Raw genomic sequence first — 14,145 nt, forward strand, 5'->3', positions numbered from 1 at the left:
CACTCTATCCAGTTACAATGAATTGTATTGGAATCTGTCTGTTTAACTCTTACCTTTGCATTGATGGGTGTTCTCCATTAGTGGGAGGGCGGGGGGTGAAAGCGTGTATACCCTTGGCACAATTAACTAAAAGTATAATGTAATTCCCCTAGGGTCATTTATAATGGGGTGATATTTTTGTCCAAATTCGAAATTGACAAAGAATTATACCAGTGCATTGTTTCTGACTCTAGTCTGTAATGTAATTGGGTAACCCTGCTGTTCAATTGCATGTGCTAGTGTCCCCAAAACGAAAATCCCAACACATTGCATTCCCTTTGAAAACAAATTGTGAAAAACGAATTTTCCCTTTCAATCCAAATCAGAATCCAAAAGTCTTGCATTTTCATTGTAGGAGCGGTGCGAAACGAAATTCCCCATTTATTCCCTTGTTTCCCAAATCAGAATCCCAAAACATTGCATTTTACCTAAATAAAAACCCAAAACGATGTTCAATTGTGTTCCCTACTGGCTGTACCTTGCCTTCAGATCAAAGGGACATATCTAATCGATGCCTGGAGGGTGGGGGTTGCTGGGAGAAAGGAGCATTGTGCCAAACTAAGCAATGACTGTGTGTTTTGTGTTTTTCCTATTGGTTAATTTGCAAGAAATCTGATGTAAATTGTGCCTGCAAACTTGAAACTTGTACCTGTCTTATAGCAAGTCCTTTAAACCCATGTTAGTCAATGGTGCAAGACATTTGAATTTGTGATATTGTGTAGTGCCACAGCGTTGGTGGATGTTTTTGTGATTGCATATGATTCTTTGTAAAAACTTAAATAAATATATATTTTACTATACACCAGCCTGGTTCCTAGCTGATTTATGGTAACATTTTGACGTAGGGTACGATAGAAGTGGAGGTCTCACTAAAGTTAAATCTGTAAAGTGTGTTGCTGTGCACCACCTTGCTTGGGGGGGGGAAACTCCCTGAGTTGAGTCTAATAAACCGTGACAATGTGTTATGGCCTAATAAACTGAAGGATTTTATAATTCCTGTCTAACTTGATTTGAGTGTTCTGTGTATTTCAGTGTACAACTACAAACCCCATATCTTGTAAATTCTAAGCCTTATTACTCAGCTACACTGCTTTGAGTTTGGTTAGATTGAAATGTCTTTTCCCTGTTTATTCTAATAGGGTGTTTTCTCAGAACCCTCCCCATAAGCCGGTACTGAAAATGTATCTTAACATCGAAGCAAACTGGCGGACACCTGGGTGGGCAGGCAGGTGGCTGAGAGGAAGTGGGTGTTTACTGTTAGATTCCGTCCACGTTCCCAGCCCGCTAATTGGATTACATGTCTTTATAGCGAAAAATGTTCTAACGCAGCACACATATATCAAGTATTTTATAACGAAAACCTGTATACTGAATGCATTTTCTTCTTTTTTTTGGGGGTGTGGGGTGGGTGCTGTTTACCACCCTTAAAAACCAACCCTAAACATTTCTCCCCAAAAATTAATCGTTTACCCCACCTAAAAATACATTCGGTATACAGGTTTTCATTATAAAATACTCGATATATGTGCGTTTCTCTATATACATTTTCGACATAAAGACTGGATGCCAGCTAATTGGCTAGACGCTCTCCCTGGGGTGCTAATTAATAAAGATAAAGCAATAGCAAGATCCTACAGTGAACACTCACTTGGCAAAGAGTGTTTTTTCTTGTTTAATCATTTACTTAAAATGGTTGCAAGGTCAGCTGAGTTGACAGTATGAGAAACAAACGCCCCATCGGAGAAAAAGTCACATACTTGTTTAAGATTCTCTACTCCAACCCATTCCTTTACGCAAGCGTGAACTGGTGTGGGGGCTGTGCTGGAAGCAAGGCCTAGTTCTATATCGAAATCGGCTACGGTGGACATTCTAGTCTGGCTAACAGGGTCATTGATCAGCACTGTTAGTCACATGGGATCACACCGGCCAAATCCCCAGGCCAACCTTTCGCAAATTTGCAATGGCTTCCCACGTTTGCCCCACTTTCAGAATTGTTGCACCAGCCCAGTGAGGCATGAATACATACCTTTTGGCCCCGGGACACCATCGAATCCCGCTCGTCCTGGAAGTCCAGGGTTTCCTGGGAAACCAGAATCTCCTTTTGGTCCTTGTCCTCCTTTTAATCCTGCAGAGCCTGGAGTTCCGGGAAGTCCTGGTTGACCAAATCCTGGATCACCCTAGGAAGTTAAAAAAAAAAATCAGAAAATGAGAACCTAGTCTCCAAAAGAATAATCAGGTGCACAAGCTGCAATTCAATTAAATGCATGATTGTCTTTGTTCAAACTCTTCATTTTTACATTTGGTATTTTTGTGTTCTGGAGACGACATCTAGGAAAATCAAAAGGGTTCCTGTACTGCATAAAACTGTAAAGCACAGCAGAGCGCCAGTGGGAAACCTGCGGATATAGGCCTCAGCCATGGGCTCCCATTTCTAACACATTATACAAGCTGCACTAGCATTTCTTTAAATGCAATTGCGCGAATCGTGCAATATAGAAAATATGAATGGCGACTAGATTGTAGGAACAGACTAAACAAGACCTTTGACACCCCATAGTAATTCAGAACATCATGAGTGTCCCTGGTCTAGGCTCTCAGAGGCCTTTTTATGTTTCAGGCGCAATGAAAGGAAATTGCAAAGAGTTCTTCAGAACCGCCCAACCGGCCGTGCTATAAACCTAGAGTGTAAAATAAATAGATTCCTACCTTTGGTCCTGGGAAACCAGGTGACCCCGGTGGGCCATCTTGACCGGGCCTTCCTGAAATTCCTGGAGGCCCAGTAGGACCAGGTGGACCCGGGAATCCTAGGAACAGGAGTGTAAAAAAAGATGAATACATTAGCAGTACTCAAAGGGACACATTTCCCCAATTCTGGTAAGAAGTATTGCAAACTGTTTAATGGATGCTTATAATTGGGATATGCGCAAGAGTCATCCCTCACATCTCAGAAATAGGTCTCGACCACTAGAAGCTTAAGAATCGGAACACAAGACGAGAACCTGGCTGGCTGCTCAGGCCCTGGTCCAGCTTTCCTGCTGATGTGCAGGCCAGGTAAGGAGGATGACAAACAGGGAAGCAGAAATAGAGAAGCAGAACTTTTGCTATTATTAAAAGGGTGTGTGATATGGATATGCAGGCCAGGTAAGGAGGATGACAAACAGGGAAGCAGAACCTTTGCTATTATTAAAAGGGTGTGTGATATGGATGTGCAGGCCAGGTAAGGAGGATGACAACAGGGAAGCAGAACCTTTGCTATTATTAAAAGGGTGTGTGATATGGATGTGCAGGCCAGGTAAGGAGGATGACAAACAGGGAAGCAGAACTAGGGAAGCAGAACTTTTGCTATTATTAAAAGGGTGTGTGATATGGATGTGCAGGCCAGGTAAGGAGGATGACAAACAGGGAAGCAGAACTAGGGAAGCAGAACTTTTGCTATTATTAAAAGGGTGTGTGATATGGATGTGCAGGCCAGGTAAGGAGGATGACAAACAGGGAAGCAGAACTAGGGAAGCAGAACTTTTGCTATTATTAAAAGGGTGTGTGATATGGATGTGCAGGCCAGGTAAGGAGGATGACAAACAGGGAATCAGAACCTTTGCTATTATTAAAGGGGGCGGGGGTGATATGGATGTGCAGGTCAGGTATGGTGGATGACAGACAGAGAAGCAGAACCTTTGCTTTTATTAAAAGGGTGTGTGATATGGATGTGCAGGCCAGGTAAGGAGGATGACAGACTGAGAAGCAGAACCTTTGCTATTATTAAAGGGGGTTTGGGGGATGATATGGATGTGCAGGCCAGGTAAGGAGGATGACAAACAGGGAAGCAGAACTAGGGAAGCAGAACTTTTGCTATTATTAAAAGGGTGTGTGATATGGATGTGCAGGCCAGGTAAGGAGGATGACAAACAGGGAAGCAGAACCTTTGCTATTATTAAAAGGGTGTGTGATATGGATGCGCAGGCCAGGTAAGGAGGATGACAACAGGGAAGCAGAACCTTTGCTATTATTAAAAGGGTGTGTGATATGGATGTTCATTCCAGGTAAGGAGGATGACAGACAGAGAAGCAGAACCTTTGCTATTATTAAAAGGGTGTGTGATATGGATGTGCAGGCCAGGTAAGGAGGATGACAAACAGGGAAGCAGAACCTTTGCTATTATTAAAAGGGTGTGTGATATGGATGTGCAGGCCAGGTAAGGAGGATGACAACAGGGAAGCAGAACCTTTGCTATTATTAAAAGGGTGTGTGATATGGATGTTCATTCCAGGTAAGGAGGATGACAGACAGAGAAGCAGAACCTTTGCTATTATTAAAAGGGTGTGTGATATGGATGTGCAGGCCAGGTAAGGAGGATGACAACAGGGAAGCAGAACCTTTGCTATTATTAAAAGGGTGTGTGATATGGATGTGCAGGCCAGGTAAGGAGGATGACAACAGGGAAGCAGAACCTTTGCTATTATTAAAAGGGTGTGTGATATGGATGTTCATTCCAGGTAAGGAGGATGACAGACAGAGAAGCGGAACCTTTGCTATTATTAAAAGGGTGTGTGATATGGATGTGCAGGCCAGGTAAGGAGGATGACAACAGGGAAGCAGAACCTTTGCTATTATTAAAAGGGTGTGTGATATGGATGTTCATTCCAGGTAAGGAGGATGACAGACAGAGAAGCAGAACCGTTGCTATTATTAAAAGGGTGTGTGATATGGATGTGCAGGCCAGGTAAGGAGGATGACAGACAGAGAAGCGGAACCTTTGCTTTTATTAAAAGGATGTGTGATATGGATGTGCAGGCCAGGTAAGGAGGATGAAAGACAGAGAAGCAGAACCTTTGCTATTATTAAAAGGGTGTGTGATATGGATGTGCAGATCAGGTAAGGAGGATGACAGACAGAGAAGCAGAACCTTTGCTATTATTAAAAGGGTGTGTGCTATGGATGTGCAGATCAGGTAAGGAGGATGAGAGGAACCTTTGCTTTTATTAAAAGGATGTGTGATATGGATGTGCAGGCCAGGTAAGGAGGATGAAAGACAGAGAAGCAGAACCTTTGCTATTATTAAAAGGGTGTGTGATATGGATGTGCAGATCAGGTAAGGAGGATGACAGACAGAGAAGCAGAACCTTTGCTATTATTAAAAGGGTGTGTGATATGGATGTGCAGATCAGGTAAGGAGGATGAGAGACTGAGAAGCAGAACCTTTGCTATTATTAAAGGGGGTTTGGGGGATGATATGGATGTGCAGGTCAGGTATGGTGGATGACAGACTGAGAAGCAGAACCTTTGCTATTATTAAAGGGTGCGGGGGTGATATGGATGTGCAGGTCAGGTATGGTGGATGACAGACTGAGAAGCAGAACCTTTGCTATTATTAAAAAGGGGGTGGGTTGATATGGATGTGCAGGCCAGGTAAGGAGGATGACAGACAGAGAAGCGGAACCTTTGCTTTTATTAAAAGGATGTGTGATATGGATGTGCAGGCCAGGTAAGGAGGATGAAAGACAGAGAAGCAGAACCTTTGCTATTATTAAAAGGGTGTGTGATATGGATGTGCAGATCAGGTAAGGAGGATGACAGACAGAGAAGCAGAACCTTTGCTATTATTAAAAGGGTGTGTGATATGGATGTGCAGATCAGGTAAGGAGGATGACAAACAGGGAATCAGAACCTTTGCTATTATTAAAGGGGGAGGGGGTGATATGGATGTGCAGGTCAGGTATGGTGGATGACAGACTGAGAAGCAGAACCTTTGCTATTATTAAAGGGTGCGGGGGTGATATGGATGTGCAGGTCAGGTATGGTGGATGACAGACTGAGAAGCAGAACCTTTGCTATTATTAAAAAGGGGGTGGGTTGATATGGATGTGCAGGCCAGGTAAGGAGGATGACAAACAGGGAAGCAGAACCTTTGCTATTATTAAAGGGGTGTGGGGGGATGATATGGATGTGCAGGTCAGGTATGGTGGATGACAGACTGAGAAGCAGAACCCAGGGGTGAGTCCTGTGGATGCGCTGTCCAGGTAAGGTGGGTGATAGCTATGGAAGCAGTGCCTAAATTATTATTAAGCATGTGTGATGGGGTCTACTTTTAATCAGCTTTCCAGAGAAATGCTTGATAAAAATCAAAATAATGATGTGGAGCAGGCTACGAGTGCCTTTACTGCCAAACGAGTCCTCTGCTGCCTTTGATACTGTTGCCCACCCTCTACTCCTTACTTCTCTGTTGATTTGGCCTTAAAGACTCCGTTCTCTACTGGTTTTCCTCCTATCTTTCTAATCGCACCTTTTCAGTCTCCTGGGGTGGCTGCTCCTCCCCTATCTTTCCTCTCAACCACGGTGTTCTCCAAGTTTCTGTTCTTGGCCCCTTCCTCTTCTCACTCTATACCTCCTTCCTAGCTCCCATTATCTCCTCCTTTGGTGTCTCACACCATTTCTACGCTGATGATACGCAGCTCTTCCTCTCCTTCTCCTCCTTCTCACCTGACATCCACCATAAGCTCTCTTCTTGCCTCTCAGCTATTAAATCTTGGATGTCTTTTCACTTCCTTTCTCTCAACGCAGATACAACTGAGCTCCTTTTCTTCCCTGTCAACACTCTTCCTCCTCCCTCTCCTCCTCCTTTCATTCTCTTTCCCCCTTCCCAACTCCCCTTCTCACCTCATGCACACAACCATGGCCTCCACATCGACCCCCACATTTCTCTATCTAACCACATCTCTCTCACTGCCAGATATTGCCGCTTCCACCTCTACAACATCCGTAAAATTCGTCCTTTCCTAACTTTTCATGCCACTAAACTCCTAATCTCCTCCCTCATCTTCTCCAGACTCTTCTACTGTTCCACTCTTTTCTTTGGACTCCCCTCCTCTCACCTCTCCCCCCTCAAATCCATCTACCACTCCGCAATCCGCTCCCTCTGCCTTCTCTCACCTCACGACTCCATCTCCTCTTCTCTTGACTCACTAGGTTGGCTCCCTTTTCACTCCCAGCTTAAATTTAACTTCCTCTGTCTAGTTTTCAAAGCCCTTTATTGTCCTGCCCCTCCCTATCTATCCTCCCTTCTCACTTTCTACACCCCTTCTCGTTCTCTCCGTTCTGCGGATCTCTACCTTCTCTCTCCTCCTCATCCTCCCTGTGCCTCTTCCCACTTCCTCTCCTTCCAACTTCTCGCTCCTTTCCATTGGAACCGCCTTCCCCTCCCTGCCCGCTCTATTACAGTCTACCCCTCATTTCGCACTTCTCTAAAATCCTATCTCTTCCATTCACCCCCTAGCATCTCTCTGCTTCCTCTCTCTCCACTAAATCCTCCTCCTCCTTCACCTTCTAACCCTTCTCTCTCACTCTGGTCCCCCTCCATATGCGCTTAACCTCATCAATAATGTAAATTGCTCCTTGTACTGTTTTTTTATTTGGATTAAATCGCTATATAAATCTAAATAAATACAAATAAAATGTAAAGGTGAAGTCCACATCGTCGCCTCTGTGCTTCGTTCTCATTTGGGCTCTACTGCGTGTGTGTGTGTTCTTTGTGCAGGGCTCTGGCGCAAGCGCCATGGACATTCTCTCCAATGAAATGAATGATGTCCCCTGCGTGACCGCGGGCATGGCAGGAGGAGTGATGTCACGGGGCGCCGTTCACTCCCTCGAGTGGCTGCCCCATTTCTTGCCAGCCTTAGAAAGAGTAACACAGCGTGCTGGGTAAGGTACTCGTGGTAGAAAAAAAGCTCCATTGTCCACTGGAGGCCCCAGATCAAGGATGCAACAAGTCTCATTCTGCATGCAACACGCGCGAAAACTCAGCTTTACAGTCCACAGCAATCCTACTTCTAGTAGGGGACTGGCCACCGAAGAACGCTCAGAAAAAGACTTTCTAGGAATTCCACCTTAAAAGAGAAAACTAGCCCCTTATGGGAACACAGTTATTTAAGTCAAGAAGTACAATTCTCCCAAGTTCCCACCTTCCAGACCTTATTTACATTCCTTACTCCTTAAACTAGGAAGATACATTTCAAAGGGGGTGAAAGGTCACATGCACTGAAGCAATCAGTCAAGCATGTACAAGCGAAACGGAGATGCAATGATTTCAAGCCTTGTGAACCAGGGCTCTGGGATTTAATCCTCTTCCCCGTGAGGACATATGAGGTCATACAGACAGTCCAGGCAGCACTGTATGTGAAACTCTGGACTAATCTGTGTGTAGGGGGCGGAGGGGTTCTATGTGTTTACCGCCAGCGTAACACTGTGGCGTTTCCTTTTACCGCCATTTTTTCTTACCAGTTTATTGGCCAGGAAAATGGGGAGAGGGGAGGGGGATTTGGGAGTCCGCCTGCACCCCTCCCCATACCCGACCACCCCTCATTTTCCTCACACCCATTATCGATACTATGTTGCCTCACCCATCAGACCACTCCCTTGCCATTTCCATGCGGAACATTCATTAAATTAACGGATCTATGAGAAAATAACGAATCCTTCGCAGAAAATGCCGATTTATTCTTCTTTTACCCCAATTCTTTGCATATATATGTGGGGGAAGACCCCCAGCATATACCCCCCCCCCCCACACCACTCCACATTTGTTATTAGCTCAACCCCACTCCCAATATATATATGCAGGGCAATGGGGTTGTAAAAAAAAATCGGGATGTTCGTCTTCGAAGTGATGGTCTACGATATTTTGTAGTAATACCAAAAGGTCCAAAATACAGCTGTATAGAGTTTTCGGTAACAAGACTGGAAACCGTGTGCCATAGTTGAAACATAAGCTCTCAAGGAGCGCAGACATTTTCTTGGCAGGAACCTGCACCAGCTCTGAGGGAAAGCTTCCGGAGCAGGCGATGATGCCTACCTTTAGGGCCGGATGGGCCGGGGAGTCCGATGCCTGGTATTCCGGGGTCTCCTTTGGCACCGGGCAAGCCGGGTAATCCAGGCTGCCCTGACAGGCCGGGTTCACCTGTGGAAAAAGATGAACTTTCAATATTAGAACGAATCAATACAGAATATTTGAAAAGGCAAAAATCAGAGCCTAGCTGATGCTTTTTGAGATGGACCTATTGAAAGGACAGCTCTGTTGAGGAGTGCTAGCGGCCTCCTATGGAAAATAAAATGCACAGCGACTCGTACTGTACCCATACCTGCCCATGCAAAGCACAGCAAAGAAGCACCCCTGCTGAGCGAGTGTCTATAGCTGGGGTGCACAACTGATTTTGACAGAGGGCCGAAAGTACCTTACATGATGGCTATAGTGGGCCGAAAAGTAAATGTGGGTGGGACGGTAGGCGCGGTGGGGCGTGACATGGCAGGAGGCTTTTTAACCCCCAATTTTTATAAAACACATGGAAAAAGAATAGTTTTTTGAGGTGTAATGATTTTTATTTGTATTTCAAACTTACATTTTGTGCTACACATTTTCCATTGTTATTTAGTTCTATTTAGTTATTGCATATCGTCTGTTTAATTAAATTATATATATTTTATTGACACTTGATTGGACATTCCATTATTTTGGACTGCTATACTTTGCTGTTTGGGTTGCCCAAAAGGAGTATGGCCTTCGTTGAGTCCGGTTTCCTCAAAAAGCAAAGGATGTACATCTCCTAACTGTGCCTGTTTTAGCTTTATTTTTGGGCTCACTCTTGGAGTGCAACACTATGCCCCATAGCCCCCACCCCTCAACCAAACACTATGCCCCATGGCCCCCATTCCCCAAAACAAACACTATGCCCAATGGCCCCCACTCCCCAACCAAACACTATGCCCCATGCCCCCGCCCCCATCTACACACTATGCCCCATGACACCCACCCCTCAAGCAAAAACTATGCTGCATGACACCCACCCCTCACCAAACACTATGCACCACGACACCCACCCCCAACCAAACACTATGCCCCACGACACCCACCCCTCAACAAACACTATGCCCCAAGACACCCACCTCTCAAGCATTCACTATGCCCCAAGACAACTACCCCTCAAGCAAACACTATGCCCCAAGACACCCACCCCTCAAGCAAACACTATGCCGCATGGCCCCCACTCCCCAACCAAACCCTATGCCCCATGCCACCAAGCATGCACCATGCATACATACTCATACAGACCCGAACCCCCACCCTACAACTCAGCACACTAACTCACAAGCTTACACCATGCACCCATACAGACCCGAATCTCCCACCCCCAACTCAGCACACAAACTCACAAGCATACACCAATACACTATGCACCCATACAGACCCGAACCCCCACCCCCCAACTCAGCACACCAACTCAAAAGCATACACCAATACACTGCACTCATACAGACCCAAACCCCATCCCCTCAACTCAGCACACAAACTCACAAGCATACATCATGCACCAATACAGACCCGAACCCCCAACTCAGCACACAAACTCACAAACATGCACCCATACAGACCCGAAACCCCACCCCCCAACTCAGCACACAAACCCACAAGCATACACCAATACACTATGCACCCATACAGACCCGAACCCCCACCCACCCAACTCAGCACACAAACTCACAAGCATACACCATGCACCCATACAGACCCGAACCCCCACCCCCAACTCAGCACACAAACTCACAAGCATACACCATGCACCCATACAGACCGAACCCCCCCACCCCAACTCAGCACACAAACTCACAAGCATACGCCATGCACCCATACAGACCCCCACCCCCACCTCACCATACAAACTCACAAGCATACACCATGCATCCATACAGACCTGAACCCCTCCACCCCCAACTCACCAAACAAACTCACAAGCATGCATGCCTACAGACCCGGACCCCCCCACCCCCGCATCTCAACATACACTGAAAGTGCACACAACAACAACATTCAGGGAGACCCGACCCCCTTGCCTCCCCCCTCAGCATCTCAACATACACTGCACTTGCACACAAACACATTTAGGCAGACCCGACACTTACCCCACCCCTGCATCTCAACATACACTGAACGTGCACACAACAACAACAAACATTCAGGGAGACCCGACCCCCTTGCCCCCCCCCCCCCCTCAGCATCTCAACATACACTGCACTTGCACACAAACACATTCAGGCAGACCCGACACAGACCCCACACCCGCATCTCAACATGCACTTTCACACAACAACAAACATTCAGGCAGGCCCGACACCTCCCTGCACCCCAGCATCTCAACATACACTGCACTTGCACACAAAAACATTCAGGCAGACCCGACACACACCCCACCCCCGCATCTCAACATACACTGAACTTTCACACAAACACATTCAGGCAGACCCAACACACACCCCCCCTCTGCATCTCAACACACACTGCACTTGCACACAAACACATTCAGACAGACCCGACACATTCCCCCCCTCCGCATCTCAACACACTCTGCACTTGCACACAAACACATTTAGGCAGACCCGACACCCCACCCCCCGCATCTCAACACACACTACACTTGCACACAAACACATTCAAGCAGACCCGACACACACCCCACACCCGCATCTCAACATACAAGCAGCACAAAGATCCCACACACACATGCACACACAAACAAACATCCCCCCTCCCAAAAAAATATGTACTTACCAGACGACGAGCTGGAAGGCAGGCTAGCTGGAACGCTGGCGAGGTCCGGTACTATGGCTGGTGTGGCATGGCTGAAATGCCTTCCGGCATCAAGCCTTACTGGCCACGCCAGCTGTAGTGCTGGCCCTCCATTGGTGCAGCACACACGGACTACATGGCTCGTAAGAGCTACGTGGTTCGTGTGCCCTCAGCCAATAAGGGCCAGTGTTTTGTCCGGCCCGGAAGACAACAAAGACTTTTCCTAATGGTGGGCGGCCGATACTGCTTGCGGGCCGCCCTCCATTAGGAAAGTCTTTGTTGCTGGAGGGCAGGACAAAATGGCATGGCGGGCTGCAACTGGCCCGCGGGCCCTATGTTGTGCACCCATGGTCTATAGCAAAGGGACATGAGTGCTTGCGGGGTGCCGGTACGGTACCGACCCCCAAGCTCTTCTGATGAGTCTGTAGTATAGGTACCGGCCCTCCAAGCTGGCAACAGTCGGTGCCCTTGTGAGTGAGAATTTGTATAAGGCCCAGCATGGTCTAGTCACTAGCGGGCATGATTCTGTGGAAGGAACTCTGCTCACCCCAAAGGATACCGTGGTAAGTAATGTGGTTTTATATAGAGCACCGCCACTGTGATGCCAAGTGGGTGTTCTGGCCTGGGGACTGGGGGAAAGAGGGTTTTAGGGCACTATGCCCAGAGAACATTTTTAAAATAATCGGTTAAAACTGAACATTTTACAACACACATTTTGAGGAGAAATGGGGTACAATTCTGTTGGGAGAGTTTTCCAAAGTTATAACCTGTGATATGACTTGGAGAAGCCAACTTCAGACCATCAGGGTTGTCACAACCAGAGTTTAACTAAACAACTCTCTTAATGGTAGCAAGGCTGAGCAGTCAGGCTGAATTAAGGGGGGATAGCATTGAGTAGAACACTTAACGGCATTGTTAGGCAAGAATTTATATAGTAACCCTGTGGGAGACTACACCGGCCTTGTCCTCTTGGCATTAGGAAACCCACCTATTGGTATAGATTTGTACTACACAAGTTGGTAGAGTGACTGAGAAGCCAGACTTATCTCAAGCGGGGTAAATGTGAGCTGTAGAGAAGTAACACTGAGATTCACAATTACAAGTATACAAATAACACTTATAATCAAGGGTCTCTAGTAAAATAATTATTTATTTAACGGTCAGTTTTAAATAAGCCTTCTTTAGAAAGGGCAATATGCAACAATAAAAATACACTTCACAACAATTCCTCAGATTTAAGACAAGCAAGTAGATACCCTTTTGGGTTGTCACACACACATTTCCTCCATCCTGAGGTGACTTCAATTACTAGGATACTGTGGACATTGATCTATCACTTTTTACACTTAATGCAATACTGAGGTTGTGGAAAAGGAAAAGGTTAGGTGAAGAAAAAGGTTAACAGGTTCTCAGAGCATGTGAACACTTTCCAATCTTCCCAATGAAGTCTAGGCTAGACCTTTCCCAGCAATACAAGTTAAACCTATGCACCACCTAAGAGGGACAGTTAAAACCAAAGTCAGTGGGTCAGAAGAGTCTGCAGGGAGCCAGAACAGCCAAAGCCACTTTGCACAATGTCTAGGGAGCTGAGACACTTCTTCAAATAGTACACAAGTATTGCACAATGTTTTAAGAGTGTTTGTAGCAAAAGAATCACCGTTGGGCCTCAAGCTGTTAGGCCTGTGAAGTACTGTAAGTTTCCAGTGAGAACAAACATGCTACAGACCAAAAAGGTAAGTACCCCTTTAGTCAAGACAGTACCTTAGATTGGAAGAAGATGATCCAGCTGGCTTCTGTTCAGGTTGTAGTTCTGCAGGTCCTGTTTTCCTGGGCCTCAGTCATGGCGACAAAAGGGAGGACGTATGGAGGACTCCTGCACTGCAGATCAAAGGTCGGCAGCAGCTACGGGCTCTTTCCAAATCAGTGGCACTTTGCGGTTTCAGCTACCGGTCAATAGCACCACTGTGGTTCTTGGACATTTGATGGGCTCCCCTTGCTTCTGGGGTCCAGCACTCTGTTGAGGTGGCTCAGGCTTGATTCCTCCTGCTTCGAGACGGTCCTCAGGATCTTCCTGTAGCTCATGTCCAGCTTAAAGACAATGCATTTGTTTCTGGGTTTCCTGACCGCTGGCACTCGGTTCCAGCAGTAGCAAGGAAGTAAAGCCAGCAGGGAGAGGGGATCCAGCAACTGACACCAGGCACTCAGTTCCAGCAGCAGCAAGTAAGTACAGTCAGCAGGGAGAGGGGTTCCAGCAACTGACACCAGGCACTCAGTTCCAGCAGCAGCAAGTAAGTACAGTCAGCAGGGAGAGGGGTTCCAGCAACTGACACCAGGCACTCAGTTCCAGCAGCAGCAAGTAAGTACAGTCAGCAGGGAGAGGGGTTCCAGCAACTGACACCAGGCACTCAGTTCCAGCAGCAGCAAGTAAGTACAGTCAGCAGGGAGAGGGGTTCCAGTAAAGTTCGTCTTGTGGTCAGTGTCCCACCAACCCAAGG

General features: G+C 46.6%; 1 protein-coding gene across 1 annotated transcript in view; it reads right to left on the minus strand.

Annotated features, from left to right (window-relative positions):
* COL4A5 (collagen type IV alpha 5 chain) overlaps positions 1–14,145 on the minus strand; it is a 568,084-nt gene that overhangs the window by 230,788 nt on the left and 323,151 nt on the right. Inside the window, exons 27-29 of the mRNA XM_069612627.1 lie at positions 8,885–8,989; positions 2,746–2,843; positions 2,066–2,216 (exon numbers count right to left, since the gene is read on the minus strand). Of these exons, the coding sequence (XP_069468728.1) occupies positions 2,066–2,216; positions 2,746–2,843; positions 8,885–8,989 (354 nt within the window). The remainder of the gene's footprint in view (positions 1–2,065; positions 2,217–2,745; positions 2,844–8,884; positions 8,990–14,145) is intronic.

This window comes from Ambystoma mexicanum, chromosome 5p (assembly GCF_040938575.1).
Source record: "Ambystoma mexicanum isolate Mex_15411 chromosome 5p, UKY_AmexF1_1, whole genome shotgun sequence".
Classification (NCBI taxonomy): Eukaryota; Metazoa; Chordata; class Amphibia; order Caudata; family Ambystomatidae; genus Ambystoma; species Ambystoma mexicanum.